We start from the raw sequence: 27,306 nt of genomic DNA on the forward strand, positions 1-27,306 counted from the left end.
ATAGAGCTCCAAGGAGATTATGTTGAAAAATAAAAAAAAAAATTTACCAAAAAAAAATTGTTTTTATACTTCATTCTAAGGACTTATTGAACTACCCTCGTAATACAAAAAGCAGCATCAGAAACTGAATAAATGAAATAACTTTATTTAGGAATAAAGAATAAATCATTCTCATTGATTATCAAATATTCTTTGCCCAATGAAAATAAACTTAAGTGTTAAAAATAACTTTGTACCAATAGTCGTTCGGCTTGATGGATTCTGATTCTAGGTTCTGAACTGTTAAACTTCATTTTGAACTTAAAAAATTGAAATTACTCAACAATGAAGGCTTTCAATTTGAGAATATATAATTTGAATATGAATTCAAAATGAAAGTCTTTAGATTATTAAAATTTCAAATTGAAATATACTGCACTTTCAGAAAAGTAGTTGAATTTTCATTCAAAAGAGACGAATTTTTAACAAAATAGTAGAGTTTTCAAGTTAAACAGTGAAATAGTTTAAAAAAACAGTTGACTTTTTAAACCGAAGGATTAATTTTCAATAAAATAGTTGAATTCAAACAAAAATAATAATTTGCAACCAAAAAGTTGCATTTACAACTAAATTATTGAGGATTATGATGAAAAAGGAGGTTTTTTAAAAAGGTATTTCAAGTTTTAGCCAAATGGATGGTTTTTTAAACTACAACGATGAGTTTTCAAAAAATGAACCAAAAAAAAAAAAGAATTTTTAAAGACAATCGAATTATCAAAAAAAAAAGCAACCAAATAGTTTAGCTTTCAATCAAAATAGACGAATTTTCCAAAAAAAAAGTTAATTTTCTGCGAAAAATGATGAACTTTCAATCGACAAGAACGAATTTTCTATCCAAGAAGACGAATTTTGAACAAAATAATTGAATTTTCAACCAACTGGGCAAATTTTCAAATAATCGAGATTAAACATCAAGCAAGAACAGTTGCATTTATAATTATATAGTTGAACTTCCAATCAGAAAAACTGACAAACTTTCAGCCAAATAGTTGAATTTTTAACCAAATAATTTAATTTTTAAGTCAAAAAGACGATTTTTTTTAGAGAACATTTGAAAGAGAAACAAAAATGACGAATTTCCATTCAAAAACATTACTTTTATACCACAAATATGAATTTAAAATCCAAAAGAACAAGTTTTCTATAAAAAAAGACGAATTAAAAAAAAAAACAGCTGAATTTCAAACAAAAAAGATCTATTTCGACTAAGCAAGATGAATTTTTAACCAAATAGTTAATATTCAAAACAAAATGTTTTTTTTTCTAGAAAAAGTTTGAATTTGAAACAAAAACAAATGAGTTTTCAACTAAGAGAGAAGAATTTAGAACCCATTAGTTTAATTTTTTTTTAAATAATTAGCAACCAGACAGTTATATTTCCAACTGAATAGTTGAACTTTCCATTAAATCAGACGAACCTTCAGACAAAATCGTTGAATTTTTAACCAAATAATTCAATTTTCAAGCTAAAAAGGCGACTGTTTTCAGAAAATATTTGAATGACAAACAAAAAAGACAAATTTTTCACAAAAAACATTACTTTTATATAAGAAATACGAATTCTAAATCCGAAAGAACAAATTTTATATATATATATAAAAGGCGTTTTTTTTAGAAAACAGCTGTATTTTAGACCGAACAGTTGAATATTCAAGCCAAAAGTCGTTTGCTGTAAAATAAGTTTTTATTTCAAACAAAAAAATTCGATTTAAGCCAAAAAATAAGAATTTTCAGCCAAAAAAGTATACTTCACCTAAGAGAAAAGAATTTAGAACCCATTAGTTTAATTTAAAACAATTAATTAGCAATCAAACAGTTATATCTCCAATTGAATAGTTGAACTTTCAATCAAATGAGACGAATTTTCAGCCAAATAGTTGAATTTTAACCAAATAATTAAATTTTCCAGCCAAAAGACGATTTTTTAAAGAAAATATTTGAATGTCAAGCAAAAAAGTTCGTTAAAAGTCTGTTCTATTTCAACCAAGAAAAATGAATTTTTTATCCAAAAGTAAAAAATTGTCTATCTGAAAGACGAATGTTCAACAAAACAAGTTAAATTTGCGAGCAAAGAAGATAAATTTTTAACAAAATAATACCATTTTTAACCAAACAGTCGAATTTGCATCCAAAAACAATCAACTTTAAGCCAAAAATAGTTAAGATTTTCTTACTGTGTTTAATTTAGTTCATATAGAAACGAAAATACAAGAAAAAGGGGAAGTTTTTAAGAACACAGGAAAAGAGTTCTTTAAAAATCAGGAAAGGGAAAAGATAGTGAAGATTCTAATTGAAGTTGAAATTAATCAATAAAAAAATTGTTAATTTAAAGCCTAAAGCTAGAAACATTAAAAATTGAACAATTACATTTTTTAAATAAATTGAACGCTTCTTAAATTAAAAGTTAAATTATTTTCATTTTAAATAGTTTAAAAATCCTTAAAATGCTTCAAAATTTTATTTAAAAATCTTGAAACATCTACATGTTCTTTTACATTTTTTCAAATTGTAGATTATTTTTAAAATTTTTTCAGAACTTAACACCTTTTTAAATGATTCGAATTTCTTCTAAAATTTTTCCTGCGTTTTTTTTATAATTCTTCCAAATAAAAAAATCCAAATTCACTTTTTATAATTTTGTAAATCTTTCTTAATCTTTGTAAATATTCTCTTAAAATTAATTTTTCAGAATAAAAAATCATTTTCAATTTTTCTGCATTTTGGTTCGACATCTGTCAAAATCTATATTTTATTTTTAATTAGACCGTGGGCAATTTGCACTGAAATTTTGGTACGAATAGCACGATTTTGTCAGTACACGTAGACACTTAATTTAAATTATTTGAAATAATTTACAATTGTAAATTAATTTTAAATCTTTTTAGACCTTTTAAATATCTCTTCAACTTACTCGATTTTTTTCTAGGCGTCCAATATTTTCTAACACCAAATTTAACAATTTTACTTTTATATTATATAATTTCAAATCAAAAAATTAAAACTGTAAGATTCAAAGTTTAGTTTTTTGTTCATATCAGACAATTGTTACTTTTTATAATTAAAAAATTTCAAATTTTCAATTTTTAGACTACTGAGCCTTTCCAAAAAAAAGACAATTTAAAACAAAATACAAGAATTTTTAACGAATTAGTTGAATTTTCCAATACAAAAGACAAATTTTTAACCAAACAGTTATATATTGAAATAAAAAAATCAAATATCAACAGAAACTGGAATAATATAATTTTCAGTTAAAAAAATTAATTTTTACCTACAGTGATGAATTCAAAACTAAAATGATGAATTTTCAACTGGAATAGATGAATCTTAAACCAAAAACATGAATTTTCAACAAAAAAGATAAATTTTCAATAAAAAAAAAAACGTTCAGCAAAAGAAGTTATATTTCAAGTAATTGAATTTTGATTTAAAAAAAATAAATTCTGAATGAAACAAAAATTTAATTTTTAATCAAAAACAGTTTAAATTTAACCAAAAAAGATGACTTTACAACATGAGCTCAATTTTCAATTAAGAAAGCTTTTTCAATCAAATGAACGTCATAATTAAAAAATTTGTAAAATTCCCGATAAAACAAATAAATTCACTGCGATTTCTTGGCTTGATAAAATTCCATAATATAATATAATAATAGTATAATATAATAATATAATATAATAATAGCATAATCCCCGAGCCTGAATGTGAAAAACTGAAAAAGAAAAATCCTTACCTGTAAATTTTGCCTTGTTCAAAGGAAGCTTCCGGACATTTGAGAACTTGTAGCGCATCTATTGCTCGCTCATATTCCTTGTCTCGCACGTGCTTTTGAGCAAGAAGCAGTCTTCCCTCTTCCATCGCATTCATCAGTTCCATACTACTCATATCCTTTCCTTGATAGTCAAACAATTTCTGACTGGTAGTGCGTATCGGTTGATTATTTTGCATTCTCTCGAGAAGAGGAATTGCAGCCGACCAGTAAAGCTCGCAGCGTACCTCCAGAGCCGAGATGTCACAGTGCTCTGGATTCCGTTCTTTCAAAACTTTCACTCTGTGATGGAAAATCCTGGCAAGATGAACTAAAATATTGGGATGGAGTCCATGATTGCCGATACACCTCACAACTTCCAAGCCACGCTGAAGTTCCTGTCGGATTTCACCGAGATCATTCATCGTCCAGTCTATTCTTCGGTACATCTTATAGGCGAAGGCCCACCATTTTTCCTGATACGAGGTGCAGAGTGTATTGGTGAGATCAGCGGGCAGAGTTGGCAGTCGTTCCGGATTCATAAAACTACTTCGCTGCTGTTCTTCAACCGCAGTGTGGGTGCAGAGGACCGCAGCATTGAGAAAAGCTTCAATATCGAGCCGGCTCAAACTGTCTGGTGCCGATTGATTTAAATTATAAGCGGAGAATTGTAATTCCGGGAAGAGGTGGGAAGTTGTGTGAGGATGAGGCCCAGGGTTTTTCTGATTGCCTCGAGGACGGTTCGAGATTCCAAGCCAGACCTGGTGATGAAGCGACGCCGGCCAGACCTCTTCTGAGACCTCGTCGAATCTTTTCAGCTCATTCTGCGTGCAGAGTCGCATGGGCGGATTGGCCACTCTTTGTGACGAGAAGTAAGAGGTCTTGATTTGCAAGTGTAGTCGGCTTATAAAAATTCTCTGAAAGATACGCTCCCTCCAGGCACCGGTGCAAAATTTGTCGATTTTCTCCATCAAGCGATTTGGCTCGTCCCGCGCGTAGTCTTGGAGCACATGGCCAGCTTGACTGCAACGGTAGGAACCTTCTTTGTGCCAAATTTGTACCTGATTTTTGCTCCAATCTTTAATATGCACTGCCCAGGGCGATGTGGGATCAACCGGTGCTACGTGTAGTGCGGTGAGGAAAAGTGGTGCACATAAACGACCCGTTTCACCCCAACTTCCCTGTTCTCGTTTCGTTTTTCGTAACATTAAACAGGCTATGTGGAGGTTCAGTTGTCCCCACATGTGTGAAAACATATTGTCCATAAAAAGTGGGTTTGTTGAAAAGTTTTGGGACTTTGCTTCGTACAAAGCTTGATCAAAACTAGAAAGTAAACGTAAGTACATTAATCAATTGGATGGATAGTTCCTTTATTATAGGGTGTCTGCTCAACTCCTGGAAGGAAGAAAAAATTCCCTGACAATTCAACGTTTTTCTAGGTATCCCAAGTTTTTTTCAGGTATAATCGTTTCGGAATATGCATACAGTTTCGTGAATTTATTATAAATAATTTTTGTTTCAGATTCTAGAGATTCAATTAATATGTTTAATCTAAAAAGCTTTGGCAAATTTTATTACAAGATATTCCTAAATATAATTTAATACTTAAATAATACTCAAAACATAATCAATCATTTCTTGAATTCGTCTCCAAAGTCCAGAAATTTAAATAATAATTCAAAGAAACTTTTATTTTATCTTCTTAGACTTAAAATACAGTACATGTTTAGCTGAAATTAATCTGGATATTATATTAAATTTGAACCGCTTCAAATTCCTAATTTTCCAGATCAAAATATTGCATTTTCAACAAGACAGATGAATTTTTAGTCAAATAGTGGAATTTTCAACCACAAAGAATAATTTTATACCAAAAAAGACTACTTCCAAAAAAAAAATAACTGCATTTGTTAAATTTTCAGTTAAAAAAATTAATTTTATATATAAAAAAATTTCCAACCTAAGTGATGAAATTTTAACTTAAATTATGAATCTTCAACTGGAATAGACGCATTTTTAACAAAAGAGTTCAATTTCTACTAAAAAGATGAATTTTCATCTGAAATACTAAATATTTAACTAAAAGAAAGAGAATTTTGAACTAAAATGACACATTTTTAACTAAAATAGTTGAATTTTCAATCAAAAGGATGAATGTTCAACCAAGAAGATTAATTTCTACAAAAAAAATACTATGAAAAGTATGAATTTTCATCGAAAATTATCAATAGTTAACTGAAATACTTAAATTTTTTAACAAAATACATAAATGAAGAAAATAGTTGAATTTTCAACTAAAAAGGACCAATTTTCAAACAAATCGGAGAATTTTTAACAGAAGAGTTACACTTTCTACCAAGAAGATTAATTTTCATCTGAAATAATCAATATTCAACTGGAACACTTAAATTTTTAATCAAAAGTATTAATTTTTGAACAAGACGAGCAACCCCCCACAAAAAAGACAATTTTAAACAAAATTCATGAATCAACGAAATAGTTCAATTTTGTAACTAAAAAATACATATTTTCAAACAAATAGGAAAATTTTTAATAAAAGAATTTAACTTTCTATAAAAGACATGAATTTTCATCTGAAATAATAAATATTTAACTAGCATACTTAAATTTTGAATCAAAAAGATGAATCCAACAAATAAGAGAATTTTTAAATAAAAAACAGCGATAAATTTGTAACAAAAGAGTTTAATTTTCGACCAAAAAGACGATTTTTATCAAAAATACATAAATCAACGAAATAGTTGAATTTTCAATCAAAAGGATGGATTTTCAACCAACAAGATGAATTTAGGCCAAAAAACATACATTTTCATCTTCAGCCAAAAAATAAACTTTAAAAAAAGATGAATATTCAACCAAGAAGATTAATTTCTACCAACAAAGACGAATTTTCAACAAAATAGTTCATTACAGTGACATAAAGCTACTTTTTCAAATGAAGAATCATTCCTATTCTCTTTTATATTGCAATTAAAAAAGCACGCAGTTCGAAATATTTCCTGACTTAAAAAAAAAATCTGTTATTTCCAAGTTTTTCCAGACATACAAAAATTCTCTGGCAATTCCAGGTTTTTCAGGTAGGGCAGACACCCTGATTATTAATAATCAGATAGTTATTTATGTACGTACTTGAATACTGCTTGAGTGGCTTCGGCTAGAGATTTATTTAAAATATTCCCCTGCTCTTTAAGATTAAGGGCAACGAATCTTTCTAGGGCAGAAATATAAAAAACCCAAAAGGACCAGTCCTTTTTCATCTGCGATTTGCATTTTGTTAGTAGGTCACATAAAACTTGATACCAAGAAACATTGTCTCTGTGGACTTGTGTTGCTTCGACGTCGAAAGCGTGTTTGTAAGCCTCGTCTAGTTTATTTTTCTCCATGTAATGTTTTAATAATTTGACACGTAGTTGTACATCTTTTGGTCTCACAGATAATTCAGCTGAAAATTACGCGAATATAATCAATTTTGGGATTATTTCCTTTCGTGTGGAAATAGTTTAAGACAAGGTGGCCAAAAAACTTAATTTTCTAAATTCCCTGATTTCTCGCCGACCCCTAATATTTAAAGAAAACAATTTTAAGCTTGAAACATTTTTACTATATAATCTGTCATAGATTTAATAAAATAGTTTTTAATTTATATTTAACAAAAAAATTTAATTGACTTTAGTCAAATTAGAGTGAATTAAAAGATATTTAAAAGAAATGAGAAGAATTCAATGAAACTCAAATTCATGGTGAATTAAAAAAAAATGAATTAAAAACCATTAGAAAATATGGAAAAAATAATTGAATTCAGTAAATTTGAAATGAATTTACAAAATTTTTAGAGAATTCAAAATAATTTGATAAAATGCATTGAATTCAGTAGAATTCAGTGAATTCAGAAGAATTCAAACGAATTCCAAATACTTAAAAAGAATTCTGGGTAAATTATTAAAAATTCGGAGTAATTTCTAAATGAATTGCAAAAAAATATTAGAAAATACTTCCAAATCTTTGAAACCCTTCGAAATATCTCACTTCTTGTGAATAAATCTTTTGAAATCCATTCACGGAAATCTCATAAAATCGATTGGAATCTTTTAAATGTATCTTGAAACCTTTTAAGTTAAACTCCTTAAAATCATTAAAATTTTTAGAAATCCCTTGACACTTTTTTTTTGATATCTTGAAAATGCCTGGGAATATTTTAAAATACCCGAAAAGTTTTTTAATCCTTTGAAATCCCATTAGGTTACGGAAATCAATTAACACTTACTTTTAAAATACCCTAAAACCTTTAAAACGATTGAAATCTATTAAAAATTCTTCGACATCTTTTTGAATATCTTAAAAACTTTAAAATCCTTTGGAATATCTTCAAATTATTAAAATCTATTTTTTAAAAACACTAAGACATTTCAAACCTTTTTAAATTTCTAGAAAATTTGGAAATTTCTTTAAAATTCCTTGGAATCTTTTGAAATTCCCTGAAACATTAAACATCTTTTGAAATCCCTTAAATGTGTTCAGCTCTTGGCAATTCCTAGGAGATTTTTAAGATACCTTAAAATATAATAAATTCCCTTAAATTATTAAAAATGCTTCAAAAACTTTTTAAATATACCAAAAAAATAAAAATCCTTAAAAATATCATCAAATTATTGAAACTTATTCAAAATTCCCTGGAATCTTTTAAAATACCTTAAAATTTAAATTCTTAAAAATCTCATTAGGTTAATGAAATCAATTAATAATTACTGGGAATCTTTTAAAAATACCCTAAAATTCTTTAAAATCCTTTCAAATTATTGAAGTCTATCAAAAAGTTTCCAAATCGTTTAAGATATCCGAAACTATTTCAAATCCTTCGATTTCCCATTTAGCTACTTACATCAATGTAAAATTCCTTGAAATAATTTAAATATCCTAAAATCTTGAAAGCATTTGGAATACTTTCAAATTATTGAAATCTATTCACCATTTCTTGGAATCTATTAAAATACCCTAAAATATTTTAAATTCCTTGAAATCCCATTAAGTTACTTAAATCAACTAAAAATTTCTCTGAATCTTTTAAGATACTCTAAAAATAGTTCAAATTCTTAAAAAATCTTTAGAAAACCCTTTACTTTCTTGTTCCTGAAAATTAATTGCAGTTTTTTTAAATAATTTAAAACCTTTCAAATATCCTATGATATTTTAAATCCTTTTAAATGAGATCAAATTCCTTGGAATATTTTAAAATACCTTAATAGTTAAATTCTTTGAAATCCCTTTAGGTTAATGGAATCAATTTAAAATTTATGTGAATATTTTTAAAATATCCGAAAATATTTCAAAACTCAATTTAAAATTTTTGGAATCTTTTGAATATCCTAAAATCTTTAAAATCATTTGAAATAATTTTAAATTATTGAAATCGATTTAAAATTTCTTGGAATCTATTAAAACGCCCTAAAATCTTTCAAATCTCTAAAAACTATTAACAATGTCCTAAGATATTACAAATCCTTTCAAATCCCTTGAAATTTCGTAAAGCCACTGACAATTCCTTGGATGGTTTTAAAATATTAAAAAAAAATTTTTTAAATCAAACTATATTCTAAACATTTTTCCATATAAATTAATAAACAATAAACAACAATTGAAAGCATTCAAAGTGGAACCTTTTAAGTGAAATTCAAATAAACTGCAAAATGTGGAACTTTTATAAATTATCGAGTTCAAAGATTCAGATTAAGTTACCAAAATATAAATCCACGTTAACATTTTCAATAATCTAAATTAAAGAATCAAGCAATGAACTTTAAAATTGTTCAAAATTATATTATTTTAAGTAATTTTAAGCTGGAAACATTAAAAATTGAAAAATAATTTTTTCAACCTAACAGTTCTTAAATTAGAAGTTAAATTATTTTTATTTTAAATAATAGTCTAGGCACCCTTCAAAAGCTTTAAAATTTTATTTCAAAATGTTGAAAAATCTAGAAGTGGTTTAAAATTTTTCCAAATTCAAAATTATTTTTGAATTTTTTGTCAAAACTTTAAAATAAATTTCAAAATGAACTGAATTTTTTCTATAACTTTTAGAAAATCCTAAAAATAAAAAAAAATGAATTTATAAATAACAATAGAACACTTATTATTTGCAAAAATATTAGAGTAATTTTAAGACATATTTAGAATTTTTAAAAAGATTCGAATTAAATTTATAACTTGAAATAATTCCAAATACTTACAGCGGAATTTCAAATAAAATGTAGATTTTTGCAGTTTTCAAACAAAAAATTTAGAATCATTTTAAGAATTGTGAAAGACTTCAAAAGAATAAAATTTTTTCTTAAGATCCTTCAGAAAATTGAAGATGATTTTTCACTTTGAAACATTATTGTAACAGAAAGTTTAAAAAGATTTTAAGAGATTTAAAAAAATTATCAAAGAAGAACATGGAAGATTTTAAGGATTTCTTTTTAATTTGCAGGATTTTCGAAAATTGTAGGAAAATTTGTTCTATGAATAAGAAGTGTTCAACTGTTATTCATGCGTCAAAATTTAACAATTTCACTTATGAATGAAACACTTTTTAAATAGAACAATTAAAATTGTAGCGCTAAAAGATTAAGTTCTTCGACAATCTAAACATTCAAAGCTTTCTATGTAAAAAAATTCAGTTTCGAATTGTTTTCTTTCAAATATTTGGTTTAAATTTACTCGTCTGAAATGAACAGTGAAACATTGCTAAATATTAAATACTTATTCTTTTTCTACATTAAGAAATTTCAAATTAAATGGGATGAAAATTAATTGATTTAGACTCACAATATTTTTAATTTAATAAAAACCTTTATCTATGACTATATTATTATGGATTTATTTTTAAGTTGAAAATAGTAAAACGCACGTTTACATTTTTTAATAGCTGAAAAAATTAATAGAAATAATATATTAATAAATCTATTTATTAAATTTAATATGAAAAATAATATAAAGCAATACCTGAAACTCTGATTAAAAAAAAATATTATTAATAAATCATTGAAATTTTTATTTAAAAATAAAATGGTCGGAATAAATGATATATTAATTTCAATTCTTATCATACAATCTGGAAATTCTCAAATTTTGAACGGATCTAGAATCGTTTGGTCAAATCAATTATTGTTCAAATTTCTATACTGAGAGTACAGATCCATTTTAAAAATTATTTATTTATATTTAAGTTGATAAAATAAAACTGTTTTTTATCAAAAAATTTCAACTTCAAATGCTTTTAATATTTAATTGTTTAAATCCTCAAAACTGCACTTTAATTATTTTAAAAACTGCTAAAATCGAACTTGGGCAAATTTTTCTTCTGAAAATTCGTAAAATTCCCGGTTTCCCAGTCCGGCGGCCACCCTGCTTTTTATTAAAAAAATCTTTGATTTCAAAAACTTGTAACTTTTTTTAACCTTTAAACTGCATTTTAAAACTTTTTAAATTAAAATATATGCTTAAAAATTAAAATAGAAAATTTTTTAAATCAAAGATTTTCGAATTAAGCTTTCTAAACTAAATGATATAATTATTTATAAAAATAAAAATTTAGGAAATTATTTACAAACGGTTGAAATCAAAGTTGGACAAAATTTTTATTCTAAAAATTTTGTACAATTCCCGGTCAAAAAATAAATTCACCGTCATTTCTCGCTTTTCACCGGTCCCGTAAAATACCCGATCATTTCCCGGTTTACCGGTCAAGCAGCCACCCTGAAATTTCTTAAAACTGTTTAAAACTCGTGAAAATTCCTTTCAATTTATTTAAACACCCGAATATCTTCAAAACCCTTTGGAATGCCTTCAAATTATAGAAATTTATTCAATATTTCTTGCAATACTTTAAAGTACCCTAAAACATTACAAATACTTTAAAATCCCTTCAAACTTTTTAAAGTTCTTAAAAATTCCTCGCACTTTTTATTAAACACTCTAAGATCCTAAAAAACCTTTGAAACCCTTTCAAAATCTTTAAACATGTTAAAGTTTTCAGGAATCTTTTAAAATTTCCTATATTTTCAAAGAATTTAAAAAAATCCAGAAATCGATATAGACCCATCTAAAAAGTGGTTAACCCATGGTTTAATTTATTGAAAGAAAAGTGAAAAAAAGTAATTTGAGAAAAAAAGCAACTAACAATGAAGCCCTCATTAATTCTTGGCAATTACTAATATGCTACTCAAAAAAATTCCATGACTTCCGCAATTTTTTTTCTCAAAATCCGTAATTTCCCTTAGACCAACAAATTTTCCTGATTTCCAGGTTTTCCCTGACCTGCAGCCAAACCTATTTTAAGAGAATTTAAAACTTACATGCTATAAGTAATTTAAGATCTTCGCCGTCATTATTGGGTTTGTCTACTGTCAGCAATTTTTCCTTGAGTTGAAAAACTATGGGATGATGAGGAAACTGTTTATCGGCTCTTTCAACCCAGTACCTTGCTCTGTTAACGTCAACTCCAACGTCCATATCAGCAAGAAGCTCACAAACTGAAATGTCGAAAATTGTCATTAGTTGATTGAATAATCAAAGGAAAATGAAAAGCTCTTAGTTATTTATTGGAAATTACAAGGGGTCTCTTGTCTACCTTTTAAAACTAGGTCATCTTGTCTGCTCTCGAGTTCGAGAGATATTCTGTATTGAGAAAGGGCGTCCTCTTTCTGTCCAAGAGCTTCAAGAATTTGACCAAGAAGCTTGTGCGCTCCTGCAGACTCTGTTCGCACTTCCAAGTAACTTGACACGTACCGCTTCGCAGCTTCATAATCTTGCACTTGGAAGTACAATTTGGCAATGTTGTAACAACGGAGATTCCTCTGTAATAAATAATAAAAAAGATACAGGCTGGTCGTTTTAATCAAAGAAAAAAATCCAGGCCATTTCCCGGTTCGCAAACAATTTTCACGGTCAATGAAATTTTCAAAAATCCAACTCTAAAACGCCAACATTTTTTCCATTCCAAGTAATAAGAACTGAGCTGCAAATTCAAGGAATCAAAGTGAAACTCTTGAATTTAAAATGTTTTAAACTAAAGTTTAAAAGATTTTTAAAATAAAAAAATGGTTTATTCCAATTCTCAATAATTTACAAGTATAAAATGGAAGCTACTAACACTTTTCAAGGGAACAGTTTTACATTAAATGCAGGTAAACTGCAAAATAAAACAATTTTAACTTTTATAAATTGTAGAGTTTAAAGATTCAGATTTCATTTTTGTTATAAACTGAACACTTCTTAAATTCAAAGTTTAATTATTTTAATTTTAAATATAGTTCTAACATCCTTAATAAGCTGCAAAATTTGTTTTAATATCTTGAAAAATCTACATCTAGTTTTACATTTACTCAAATTTTAAATTATTTTTGAAATCTTTCAGAAACATATTTTAAGATAATTTTGAATCCAGATTCATTTTTGACAATTTCGGAAACCCTTTTTAATATTCTCTTTTAACTCATTAAAAAATAAATAAAAAATCTTTTTCAATTTTCCTAGGAAACGGTTTTTATTCGCCTGAAGCCTTTCAAAATTCTTAAAATACTTCTTCATTTTTTGTTTGAAATCTGGCAACATTTATATTTGGTTATTCGCACATAAATGAATAGGTGTTTAATTTAATTTTTATTTATACATCAAAATTCAACAATTGAGCCACCGGGTTCAAGAAAATGTTCAAAATCGAAAAATGAATTTTTTGAATATGTAGAATTGTAGAGAATAAGGAAATAAAACTTTTTCCTAATAGAATTTTTTTATAACACGTTTATTTTTAACAATAAAAGCGAAATATCGAATAAAAGTTTTTCTTTGATTTAATTCATTTTCAAAACTTAAATCGTTCTAACTCGGCTAAATAATATTGAAATTAGTTCATATATATAGGGCTGATTCAAAATACTATAGCGATGCCTAATAATTCATGAAAAAGTTAAAAAACGCTCATTTTTTAATAATATTTAATTGCAAAATGAGGTAAGTCGATAATTATGTTCTCTTGGTTTCGCCGGTAAAAAGTATCTAGATAACTTCAAGTTTCAAACAAATTTAGATGAGTGATTTATTCAAAAATTTCAAATGAAGTTTTTTGAAAAATCTTATATCGATTCGTTAACTAAGAAGTCTTGTGTCTGTTATAGGCAGCATTTAACTTTGAAACCTGAAAAGAGGAATTTTCTACCAATAAAAACAAATTTTGAATCAAGAAAGATCAATTTTCAAACAAAAATATGAATTTTCAAGCAAAAAGATGATTTTTGTATTTTAAAAAATTGGACATAAAATAAGAATTTCAACCAAATAATTGAATTCTTCACCAAAATAGATTACTTTTCAATCAAAAAAGATGCATTTATACAAAAAAAAACGACATTTCTTCCAAAACAGTTAAATAACTTTTTGAGAAAATAGTTATATTTTCAACAAAGTAATTAAAGTTTCAACCAAACAGTAGAATTTGTAAACAAAAGAGATGAATTCCTGAGAATATTTTCAATTATAAAAGACCAATACATTTTTAATTAAAAGTATCAATTTCAAGCAAAAAATGAAATAGTTACATTTTCAATTTAAAAAATAATAAAATTCAACAACATAAGAACGAATCTTCAACAAAATAATTCAATTTATAAACAAAGAGATGAAAGATTTTATTAGTTTAAACAGAATAAAGTGGAATTCAACAAAAAAAATACAAATTTTCAACAAAGTAGTTGAATCATTAACCAAAATAGTTTAATTTTCAAACAAACAGTTGCACTTTTAATAAAAAAAAAATGTAATTTATAACGAAATAGTTAAATTTTCAACCAAATAGTAGAATCTTTGACAAAAAGAGATGAATTCTGAATTTAAAATATGATAGTAGACTTTTAAAGTGAGAAAAATTAACTTTTAACCATAAAATATGGATTAGCAGGCAAAAAAGATGATTTCTACAACGAGATTAGTTTTCAATACAAAATAATTGATTTGCTCTCAGAAAAGACGAGTGTTGAACAAAACAGTTGATTTTTTGACCAAAAAAGATGATTTTTTCAAAGAACTTGTGTGAATTCCTAATAAAAGAGTTTAAAATTAGACAATTTGCAATTGCAAGTGTTTGGAATTGATCAATTGATCAAAACGTTAAAAATTGAATATTTTTAAATTCGAATTTATGACAGTGGATCATTAAAAATTCAAAGGAATTGAAATTAATTTGTTGCAATTAAAATTGAATTTTTCAAGTCAAAGCTTCTGAAACTCTAGAATTTGACATTAATTTTTAAAAAGATTATAATTTAACATTAAAGCTGATTGGAAAACATATTATTAAATTGAAACAATAAATTGAAGTATCCTAGAAGAACGTTCAAAATAAATAGTAATTTAAGATGAGAAACATTAAAAATTAAAAAATGTATACTTCGTAACGTTGCAACTTAAATGAATCCGAACTTAATTTAAAACTGAAATAAATCGTAGTCGCAAAAATTCAATTATTTTAAGTAAATTTAAATAGTTTATAAATAATTTTGAAACTGTTAATTCAAATGTTCAAAGTTCAACCAATTAAAGTATAATTGCAAAATACTCATGAAAGGGAAAAATGGAAAATTTACAGTTGATTGAATTACTGATGTATCAATTTCAGGTAGGTTAATGTTTATCTAGTTTCATGTAAACGACACATTTTTTAATTTTTCAATTTCAATTTATTTAATTTTTTTTACCTCCTCTAGAAATAATATTCATTCTCGAAATTTCCCAATTAAACATTTTTTAATTTGGAAATTATTTATTTGTACATTAAAAATCGACAATTTTAAGATATTGAATTGAAAATTTTAAAAAGGAATACACAACAAGATTGCTATAATATGATTCCAATGTTTAAAATTGCACAATAGTTAGTTTTCAATACAAAATTCCTTTTTATTTACATCTAGAATTATTAAATATTAAACTGAATACCAAAGATTTTGGAATTTTAAGCTTTTTAATTCGAAATTACTTTATTATTCACATCTAAAATTATTAAGTATAAAACAGAGTATCAATGCTTCTAATTTGAAATTTTCAAATATTTACTAACGAAATTATCCTGATATTCCTAATTATAATTTTTATACGAAATTACAGAAATGTATAAAATGATTAATATATTATTAACAAGTATCATATCACGTAGTATCAAGTGACATTAAAGTGATTAGATAATTTGTTTAACTCAAATATGTGATTTTGTACACACAAAAAAGCACATTTTCACCGCAAAGAATAGCATAATTTTAAATATTGCGAGGAATATTGTGAACATTTGAAGTTCAATTATTGGAAAAACTTTGAAAATTATATGTTTTCTAACTAGAAACTTCCAAAATTAATAAATCCAAACTTGAAGCGTTAAAAACTAAACAAGTCCAAATATTATTTAAAAACTGAAGAATTCTTACTTTAGGATCTTGAAAGTAATCTTAAAAAACAATCAATTTTTAAATTGCCCAACACGCTCTTCAAAATTCCATTATTCTGATCTAAAGTGCAAAATTAATAACTCAGGGTGTCTATTTAAATCCTAGAAAAAATCTGATAATTCCAAGTTCGTCCAGGTATAAATTTTCCTTTCACGGAGCTTTTATTTTATTTTCTGATACTTGAAATTCGGTGTTTCAAACAAATAGTTAAATTTTTAACTAAAAAAGATTACTTTTCAATCCAAAATGAAGCAGTTAAATTTCCAGTTAAGAGGAATAGTTGTCAACCTCAAATAAAAACGAATTTCCAATCACAGGATTTAATTTTCAACCAAAACAATGAATCTTTACGTGGAAAAGTTGAATTTTTACCAAAAAAGTGAATTTCTAACAAAGATTAATATTCTACCGAAAGACGAATTTTCAACTAAATACATAAATTTTCAACGAAAAAAAAATTAATTTTTAACTAAGATTAATTTTTAAACCAAAACTGAATAGTTTAATTTGTTTAAAATTATTTTTAAACCAAAGAGACAAGTTCTTAACTAAAATTATACAATATTTAATATGAATAGTTAAATTTTCAGCTGTCAAAATTAATTTTTAATGAAACTAATCTTTCAAGAAAGTATAGTTGAATTTAAAAAAAAAGGATGAATATGCACAAAAAATGTATTAGTTGGTATTTCAACCGAAAAAGATTTTTATTTTGAATCAAAAACAATTTAATTCATATCAAAATATATGAACTCTCAACGAGAAGTTTAAAGAGTTGATACATCAAGCAAAAAAAAAAAATATATTTTTTACTATGAATACAAAATAAACGAATTCGGCCAGAAATAATTCAAAAAAGTCGATCAAACTGTTTCATTTTTAACAAAGTATATAGATTTTCAACGGAATAGTTTTTTTTAAACCAAAAAATGATAAATTTTCAACTTGGAATTTTTGCAGACTTGTTTTTACATTTACAAAAAATATATTATACAATATATTAATATATGATTTTAATGTTTCTATGAAAAATAAATATTACTTTTATAGAATTTATTTAAGAGTTTAAAGCTCAAGTTGATGGATCTTCCACATACTGAAGTTCCATTTTTGTTTAGAAAAGAAATTTCTTTTTATATATTTAACAGACCATTTTTATATATTTTGTAAGTTTTTTTTAAAATTCGAATCTGGAATGTTTTGCTACGTTCTACAAAATTTTAAATAAATTATGGGACTTTGGAAACAGGAAATGAGATCAATAAAAGAAGCAAGTGGATCATAACTTGCTGAAAGGCTTAGTTGTTTTTCGAAACAGAAACTGATCAAAAATCTTGAAAAACTAAACAAATTCATAGTCAAAAGAAAGAAAAACAATTTATTGGACTTAAGTTTCAGTTTTTCAAAAGTAACCTCGAATATATTTGAAAATATTTATATAATTTTTAAATCAATTTAATAAAAAAGGCATACCTTTGAAGGAAAATTTATAATTTATAGAAAAAAAGCAAGTCATTCAAATTAAATGAGAATCAGAAACGCATGAACTATGAAATAAAAATGTTCTATTAATATCCAAATCCACACCTAATATACTCATTCCTACACCAATTTTAAACATATTCCAGCCTCATTACCTTAAATACATATTTACTTTGCATAATGTTAAACAAAAAATTACGATTTTAAAGTTCCGCCTGGATTAGACAAGATAAGCCCGATAAACTTCTGCATTATCATGACAAAGTCGTAAAAATAGCGTTAAATCAATTTGATAACTATATCAGCTCCGCTGAAACCGTATCGAATTTTTTATTCTCGCATCATTTTCTGGCAAGACCAAATCTGTTTATCTCCCTAACCTACAGTATACAATACTACATGTAAAAAATAGAGCAGTTCTTGAGAAAAAAGAAATTATGTTGCCCGCGAAGGAGAATTCTAACCTCAAAATATATATTTGGCAAAAGAAATGATAATCCTATTGCCCTTAATCTAAATATGAATGAACTGTAGTAAATATCCTGCTTCCGGATAACAAATTAACAAACTCATTTTCTCATTTTTCAATCACTGATCATCGTTTTTGACTCTGAAATATCGAGTCAAGGTGAGCGCGAAAAAATAACACGTCAGGAATATCGGCTATTTAGATGTTTCTAGATACCGAGCGAGTATCCAAAATAGAGAGAAAAAAAATTTGGTACAATTTTGGTATTGAAGAAGGAACAATTTGTTGGCAAAAAGCTGAGAGAGAAGGTCGGCATCGTGGATAGTCATTACGTGAGTTATATACATGGCTTTGGCTTACCTCCATGAAGGATAACCTTACCTCGTTTTCGTCCTTTAACTTGCGAAATACATCTTGAACGTGGCGATCTACGTCCTTTTTTGTTCGAAACATGATGAGCGTCCTTCCCAATCGTAAAATGCGGCGATCTTGTCAAAACCTTTATTTCAAACCACGATAGAAAATACTAGAAAGCATGGCACACGAACTTTACATTGCACGGCACGCAATCTTCTTTCAAACGGTTTTGCCGAACTGCCAACTTCAATCAAGACGGTTTCCAATTATCGACTTGTCGAATGCCCGCCGATTTTGACTACACCAATCCGGAGAGAGATGTTTGGGAAATTAGATTAGTCGAGGCTCAACATTCCACTGTATCGAATTATTCATTGCAGGATATTTGAATTCTGAGGGAAGCGAGTGGTTTTGAAATTCTCGGGATTGTTCGAGATTGGTCGAGAATAGGGGAGATTATAGATAGCTTTTTATGCAATTAATAATAAAAGTTTGTAGTTTATTCATCAAATAAAGTAAAGCAGGTCATTCTGTTTCAAAAAATGTAATATTTTTATTACTGGTCAGTTCTTCTTGCATAGTTCTGAATTTCACAAATATGACATTATTCTTTACTGAATAGTTGAATTTTCAACTAATAAAAATAAAACCAAAAATCAAATAGTTAAATTTTCAACCAAAAACGTGAATTATCATACAAGAGGAATAATTTTTCACCAAAAAGTTGAATTTTTAACAACAACAAAAAATAGATTTTTTAACCGAACATTTAAGTGCACATTTCAGTTTTCAGTTAAAAAACTTAATATTTAACAGCAACAAAAAATTTAACAAAATAGTTACATTTTTAACCAAACAAACGAATTGTAACCGAAATAGATTAATTTTCTAAAGAGTTAAATTTGCAACCAAAAAAAAAAGATTTTTCAATAAAATACATCATTCTTTCAACGAAATAAATCATTAAAAAAAAAAGATAAATTTTGAATCAAAAATGGAATTGTTCTATTTTTGTTCAATTACCATCTATTAAATGCCTTATAGAAACTTACAAAAATTGACAAAATGAGATATAGAAACATATATACTGCTACAAAGAATTGATCAAATTTCTATATGGCTTTATATATGGTTCTGTATATCCTTTTGTCCATTTGTATAGGTTTCTATAAGACATTTAATGGAGGGTAGTTTTCAACGAAAAGAAAACGAATCATACGCAAAAATAGTGAAGTTTTCAACCAAAGAGATGAATCTCCAACAAGAAAATGAATTTTTAATAAATTGTCTGATTTTTTAATTACTAAAGACAGTCATACATTTCAGAACTACGCAGGAAAAACTGACCGTGCTTAAAATATGACACTTTTTATTTTCAAATTAAATGATTGATATTTTTACTTTTTTTATGAATAAACTAAGAAATTTGATTATTAGTTTATATAAAAAAGCAATTTTTCATGCATTATATTGGAATTTTCGCGGAATTTTGCCTAGACTAGATTTTTCGGCCCCCACCACTCTCCTATCTGGGAGAAACACATGCAAACGTAGCGTGTCGGTGAGTCGGTTCTGTCAGAGATGTTCTGTTACATGCTGAACAGTGGGACTGCGATGCTGTTTCGAAATCGAAAATCGAACGAACCTCTCTTTCTATCTCCATAGTTAGAAAAAGAAGTCCGTTTGATTTTCGACTTTCGACACAGTATCAGAGTCCCACTGCTGGAGGACCAGCCTCGTGTAAAGCCGAAAAGCACGAGCACGAACCCGAGGTTAAAATTCATTTCTTTAATGAAAATTGAATTTATTTGTTGAAAAACTGACGTTGCTGTTGTTTACAACAGCCCTGTGTATCTGAAAACAAAATGGCGATCCCTTAGTGTCCTGAGTTGGTTAGTTCCTAACATCTTCAGCGCGGCGCTAGATGTCCCATCACTCCCGTTTTTGCTTTGTAAGCAATAGGAGTAGACCACTTTTTTTATTTTTTAATAAAAAAATGTTCTTTTCATAAAAAAAATATTGAAATGAAAAGAATGTTACTCATTTTATATTTCAAACAATTTTCGAAAAGATGTATCTAAATGCTAATGGAAAACATAAATTAAAACATCACCCAATAAACTTTGTAAAGCAGAATATTAGATTTGAATTTGGATAAAAAGTTAAATATAATACTTTTTATATATGAAAACGCAGTAAATAACATCCATATCAATAAAATATATAAATAGTTTTGTGAAAAAAGTTTTAATAGTATAAAATTTCAATCTTAGTATTTGAGGGTTTAGGGAGTACTTACATTATTGAATATAATGAGAAAAATGTAATTAAAATTGAAATAAATTTGTATTCATGAACTACAACATAAAAATATGTAAAGAACATTAAAAATAGTTTATTCAATAATTCAAATTGGTGAGAAAAAAATTTGTTTCAGAGGAACAAATATAAATTATAATTTCATAAAACGTCTAAATCAATGTTTTAACATGTTTGTGTTAAACACTTAAAAGGATATAATGATAAAAAAGAGCAACTAAAGAAATTTATTTTTCACTGATTATTAAATAAAATGGTTTCAAATGTTAATTTAGTTAAATTCAATTAGCAATACATTATATCCATTATATATTCATAAGCGAGAGTATTAACATGGTAAGTTTAAACTTAATACTATTCAAATTTTTCTCTGGGATTTTTTTTTACATTCCATTAATAATATTGTTAATTTGTTTTCGACACTAAACTTTAAGAATCATGTTTTACTTTTCATTCAAATTTAAATCTAAGATATATTCCACTTTGACAGGATTATTGTACGACCATATAAATCATATTTGTCTTTAGTATTCATAGAAAATTATTGGAGAACTATTTTGAAATGTTAAATGAGTAACATTGTTTTAATTTCAAGAATTTTTCGCATGAAAATAATATTTTGCTATCTAAAAAACTAAAAAAGTGATTTTTTCCCATTGCTTTCTATATAAAAACAGGGAGTGATGGAACAATTAGCGCCGCGTTGGAGATATTAAGAACTAATCAACTTAGGACAGTTGCGGGGTCAAGTTAAGAGGGCGACTTTGTTAGGGAAGGTTGAATGTCGATGCCGGTTGAGGTTAAAAGGGTGTTTTTCAAAAAAAGTGCCGGTGAAAAAGATTGAAGTGTCCTGCTGTCTTATTTTCTGTAGAAAGAAAGCTTTCGCTACTAAAGGATTGAATTTGTTTTGTTCTGGTTCCTGTTATCTTCTTACAGAGTTCAGGTGGGTGTTTCGCTGTAATGCCGGCCGCTTGCGACCTGCGTGTTTTTCGGAGCATGGGGTCCGTTGACGGGGACATTGCGGATGGTGAAATTAACCAAGATGTATTGAACTTGGGCATAGAAGGCCTACAAGCTGAGTTTAGCTGCACGCAGTCTGGAATCCATAACCATCACAATGCCTTAATTGATGAAGGTATGGAAATTAATGATGAAACTTCTTTCCTAAATCAGGAGACCCTTAACCAGGCTCCAAAAGAGATCGAGGGCTCTCTCAATTCTTACCCTTCTAATCAAAATCATCCCTCCACTGCTATTAAATCGAGTCTTGATTCAAAAAGAAAAAGCCATGGAATTCAAGAAAATAGCAACCCACTTACCACCAAGGTTAGACACACCGAGTCGAACTCAACCCCAAACTCCTTTCGGTCGCCTAGACTCAAGAACAGATACTCTCGCTCCAAAAAAGGCCCCTACTCTATCGAAGTTGATTCCGGAGAAGAAAATCCTATGGACCCGTGTAACGTAGGTAAAAGCCTACACAAATCAGGAGGAGCAGGTTTACCGTTTTTTGCAATTCGGGGTGAAGACGCGAACCGCATAGTCGATAACCTGCACTCAATTTGCCCCAGGCTTAACGCATTCATTCCCAACTACAGGGTTTCTCTCGCACTGGCGTCATTAAGGGAATTCCTACAGACCTTACCATGGATGAGCTAAAAGCTAACGCTATCTCCCCTATTCCAATTCTGAAGGCTTCCAGATTATCGAAGAAGGACGAAACAGGTAACCTTGTTCCTTTAAAAACCGTTTTGGTCACTTTCGATGGACAACTACTTCCCAGGATATAAAATTTTATTACACCCTATATAAGGTCTCTCCCTAAATCCTTCCTCCAAAACTCTACTACGGCTGTGCTAGACATGTTCACGTGAAAGCCCAGTGCAAGAACCCAAGATGTCTATTCTGTGGGAAAAACCTCATGAAGACCAAAACTGCCCTAATGGAACCTCATCTCCCCTCTGCATTAACTGTAAAGGCCCATATTGTGCTGTTGACAAGCAGTGCCCTCTATACGTCGATGAGAAGGAAATCCGCAGAATTTCTGCACTACACGATATCAGTGTAAAAAAAGCCGCCTTTCTCTACAAAAGAGAAAAATCATCCCCCCAGGGATCCCAAAATATTGACTCTGCCATCGCCGCTCACTTAAAATCCTCTCTAGATTCTTCTTCACCTTTGTTTAATTTCTCAAACTTTCCATCTTTAGGAGAAGCTGATGTTGACTCCATCTCTTTCGGTCCTGAATTCTCTCAAAAATATAGCCAAGCTGCTAAAAAAGCCCCCTCCCACTCTAGAACAACAACCCCACTCTCCCCTCCGTTTTCACATAGGAAATGGCAAACAAAATCTGAATCGAAATCCTTTTCTCATTTTTACTCTCGTGCTTCTAGTCCTTTCGGAAATGGTGTCTGTTTACAAGGCCTTCCCATTAACTCCCCTTTCCCGACTCCTTCCCCTCCTCCCTCCTCCATCGATTTTCAAAACCAAGACCTCAGATAAATGATTTCATCTCTTATGAATCTTCTCCAACGCTTTGCTCCTCAATTGTCTCTTCTTAGCAGTGGACTTTTAGGCCAATACAATAGCCCTCTGCTAAATAACCAGAATCCGATTACCACTACCTCGACCTCTTAAAACTCTTTTGTTTATCCATAATGGGTAATCTAGAAAAATTAAGAATTCTGCAATGGAATTGCCGTGGCATAATCCATAAAAAAGGGTCTTTGGAAAGAATTATTCACAACTACGATATCATCTTATTAAATGAAACCTCGCTAAAGGTAAAAATCATTTTTTCCTACGGAAATTTAACATTATTAGAAAAGACCGCCCTATCAATATTGGTTGTGGTCTTATCATTGCTATTGGAAATGATATTGTTTTCTCTGAATCAAAAATTGCTGAAATTCCTAACCAATTAGACACCCTCGCTATTTTTGTTCCCTCTAGTTGGGGCGAATTATTGATCATTAATATTTATAGACATCCTAGAACTCCAGCTAACGCCATAAACTGGAACTCCTTTTTTGACTCATTCTCTGATGTTTTCCCAGTAGTATTTATTGGCGGAGATTTCAATTGCCATCATCAGTCCTGGGGATGTGACAATGCCTGCCCAGCTGGAAACAAATTAAATACTGCAGTTCTAGCTTCCAACCTGATTATTTTAAATGATGGATCTTCCACTCACTTTTCTAGGCCCAACCAATTGAAATCTGCTATCGATCTCTCCCTGGTCTCTGGTAGCCTTGAGCCTTTATGTTCATGAAAAGTAGAAGGGGATAAGAAGGGTAGTGATCACTTTCCTATTTCAACTACTATTGGTATCTCCTGCTCATATTATGAATTCTTCTCACACAAGTATAATTTAAAAAAAGTGTCTTGGGATATTTTTCAAGAAACCCTCGAAAAAACTAACTTTAATTTTAACCAAAATAACAATAATCCTTTCTCAGCTCTTCAAGCATATTATGATCTATTTGAAACGATTGATAAAGCCCTTCACATAGCCGGTCCTAAAATTGATAAGGTCCCAAAACGTGATTATCCATATTCTCCACCGTGGTGGAACGAGAATTGCTCAAGGTTGGAGAGATTAAGAAGAGCCAGGCTTGGAAGGTATAGATATCAATACAATTTCAAAAATTTTCTAGGCCTTCAGAAATTTGAAGCTGAAGCCACAAAAACCTTCAAAAAAACCGAAATCTGCGGCTGGAAATCATTTTGCGAATCTATTACTTCAACTTCCCGAATCTCAGATATCTGGAATAAGATTCGCGGCTTTCGACACAGACTTCTCACTAACCCTTCTCCATTCACTTCCCCGATTAATCAAGAAACAGTAAAAAAATGGAAAAATTCATAGACAAATTTTGTAACAACAGCTCACCCCCCTCAAACCTACCCCTGCCCCCCCTCTCCCGGACTCGCCTCCTGTCCCAGTTACAACCTACGCCAAACCCGATCGCTTTCCTAACCCTATCGTCTCTAGATTCCCGAGTGAACCCTTCAATATTCAGGAGTTAAATCTTGCCATTGCCACCTCTAAAAGCACATCCTCCCCGGGACTAGATAAAATCAATTTCCAGATTATTCAAAACCTTTCAGAAAATATTCGGATACATCTGTTAAACATATATAATCTAATCTTGGATGGTGGTTTCTTCCCAGATCACTGGAACAAATTCTTAGTTTTTCTTATCGGAAAACCCAATTCGGAAAAATGTCTTCCTATTGCCTTGGCATCCTGCTTTCTGAAACTCATGGAAAGACTAGTAGTTAACAGACTGAACTGGTGGCTTGAGAACTCTTTGGTCCTTCCCCCATCCCAGTTTGGATTCCGTAAGAATAGATCCTGTGCTGACTGCCTTGCCATTTTCTCTACCGAAGTACACACAGCATTTGTCAATAAATCATACACAGCAGCCTTATTTCTGGACGTTCAAGCAGCTTATGACAGAGTCATCCCTGACATTCTAATCAATGACATGAAAAAATTGGGTGTCCCATGGAAATATTGCAAATTCTTTACAAATCTGAACTCAGATACAGAGGTATTCTTCAGAGTCAACAATAAAAACATAGGACCATATAAATTCGGCAGAGGCCTCCCTCAAGGCTGTGTACCAAGCCCTGTTCTTTATAACATTTATATGTTGGACTTACACAATCATCTCCACCCACTCTGTAAAATTTTGCAATATGCGGATGACATTGTTATCTATTTTACCTCAGGGGATCTGGGGGAATGCGTCTACATCTTGCAAGAAAGTTTGGATATTCTTCAAAATTTTCTAAAATCTAGAGACTTAAAAATATCTATCAACAAATCCAAACTGATGATCTTCACTCAAAAAGAATCCCTCCCATTTGACGTATATCTCACACTAGACAACCAAATTATCCTCCCTGTACACGAAACTAAATTCCTAGGCATTATCTTCGACTGGCACCTCGCTTGGGAATCCCACGTCCAATCTCTCATTCTTCGACTAGAATCAGTTATCAACATTATAAAGTTTTTGAGAGGGACTTGGTGGGGCTCAGGTCCGAGAGGCTTACGAATGTTTTACCATTCTCTAATTAGAAGCGTTTTAGAATATGGCTGTCAAGCCTTGTCTATTTACCACACCAAAATGTTCGATAAAATTTGCAAACTACAAAATAGAGTTTTAAGACTAATTCTAGGTTTCCGTATTTCCACCCCTATACCAGTAATGTTTGCGGAGCTCAAAGAACCTCCTTTATTTTTTCGCATAAAATTTCTTAACAGAAAATTTATCCTAAAAATCTTTTCAACTGAAAATCACCCTCTTTTCAAACTACTCTACCAATTAGACCAGCGTACACAAGAAAACGACAAACTCAACCTTCGCCAAGCTTTCCCAGTTCTCAACGTTTTCGTCTTCTTAAAAAAATATACTCCTCTCACTATTTACTCCAGCAACCCTATAAATTATCTTCTTAATTACTCCACCCAATTTGAAAATCCCAACATTGACTTTCAGTTGGGCGTAAACTACAAAAAAGCCCTTATCCAAATTTAGAATTTAGGAACTTCATAAAAAACAACCATAAAGATGATTACATCTTCTTTACAGACGGCTCAAAAAAAACTGAAACCCAACACACAGGAAGCGGCATTACCTGCCCCTCCCTCCAGATTTTAATTAAATATAAAATTTTCCACCTAGCCTCTATTTTCACAGCGGAAGCGATAGCCATTTGTCAGGCCCTTGATACCATACTAAGCGAGAAACTTTCCCCATCAGTTATCTGTTCTGACTCCCGAAGTGTTCTTTCTTCCTGTCTTAACTTCAACAACCTGAAATGTAGCTCTTTCTACACCCACAAAATTAGAAACCTCCTCCATCTAGCTAAATCTAAAAACATTTTAATTTACTTTTACTGGATCCCTGATCATAAGGGAGTCTTTGGTAATGAGATTGCAGACAAACTTGCCAAACTAGCTTACAAGGATGGCTCCTCTTTGGATGACAGAATCCCTCATACAGACCTCTTCCAATTAATCTCCACTTAGCTATTAAGAACATCTAATATATTCCTAAAAAATGAGAGTAAAAATAGAAATGTAGGCCTGGCAGATAGCCTTGCCAGAATGAACTTACTTTACAGACTCCTTCTCATGTCCCTGTTGAGATGAAACGGAGGACATCAAACATGTTGTATGGGCTTGCCCTCGATTTCTAGATTAACGGAAAACGTTTGAAAAATCACTCATTAAATCAAAAAAGTATCCTCCTTTCTGCGTGGATACTTTTTTATGTAACCCAAATAGCCATCCTACTCAGTTAATTATACAGTTTCTTAAAAAGTTTGGCTTGTGTGTCTAGAATAATCTATGTATGTGTGTATGTATATGTGCATATATG

At 29.3% G+C, this 27,306-nt stretch overlaps 2 protein-coding genes across 4 annotated transcripts in view; one reads left to right on the plus strand and one right to left on the minus strand.

Annotated features, from left to right (window-relative positions):
* LOC117168038 (E3 SUMO-protein ligase RanBP2) overlaps positions 1 to 18,804 on the minus strand; it is a 59,570-nt gene extending 40,766 nt beyond the window's left edge. For both annotated transcript variants that reach the window (XM_033353378.1, XM_033353377.1), the window contains exons 1-5: positions 18,617 to 18,804; positions 12,420 to 12,645; positions 12,145 to 12,321; positions 6,938 to 7,250; positions 3,773 to 5,110 (exon numbers count right to left, since the gene is read on the minus strand). In XM_033353378.1, the coding sequence (XP_033209269.1) occupies positions 3,773 to 5,110; positions 6,938 to 7,250; positions 12,145 to 12,321; positions 12,420 to 12,645; positions 18,617 to 18,688 (2,126 nt within the window). In that variant the 5' untranslated portion in view covers positions 18,689 to 18,804. The remainder of the gene's footprint in view (positions 1 to 3,772; positions 5,111 to 6,937; positions 7,251 to 12,144; positions 12,322 to 12,419; positions 12,646 to 18,616) is intronic.
* Positions 18,805 to 21,745: 2,941 nt separating this feature from the next.
* LOC117168200 (DNA repair protein XRCC3) overlaps positions 21,746 to 27,306 on the plus strand; it is a 28,351-nt gene continuing 22,790 nt past the window's right edge. The window contains exon 1 of one of the 2 annotated variants that reach the window (XM_033353668.1): positions 21,746 to 21,854. The gene's annotated coding sequence lies outside the window, so the exon portion shown is untranslated. Of the gene's footprint in view, positions 21,855 to 21,984; positions 22,047 to 27,306 lie in introns of those variants that run through there. The other variant, XM_033353669.1, reaches the window with a different exon arrangement.

This window comes from Belonocnema kinseyi, chromosome 2 (assembly GCF_010883055.1).
Source record: "Belonocnema kinseyi isolate 2016_QV_RU_SX_M_011 chromosome 2, B_treatae_v1, whole genome shotgun sequence".
Taxonomy (NCBI): Eukaryota; Metazoa; Arthropoda; class Insecta; order Hymenoptera; family Cynipidae; genus Belonocnema; species Belonocnema kinseyi.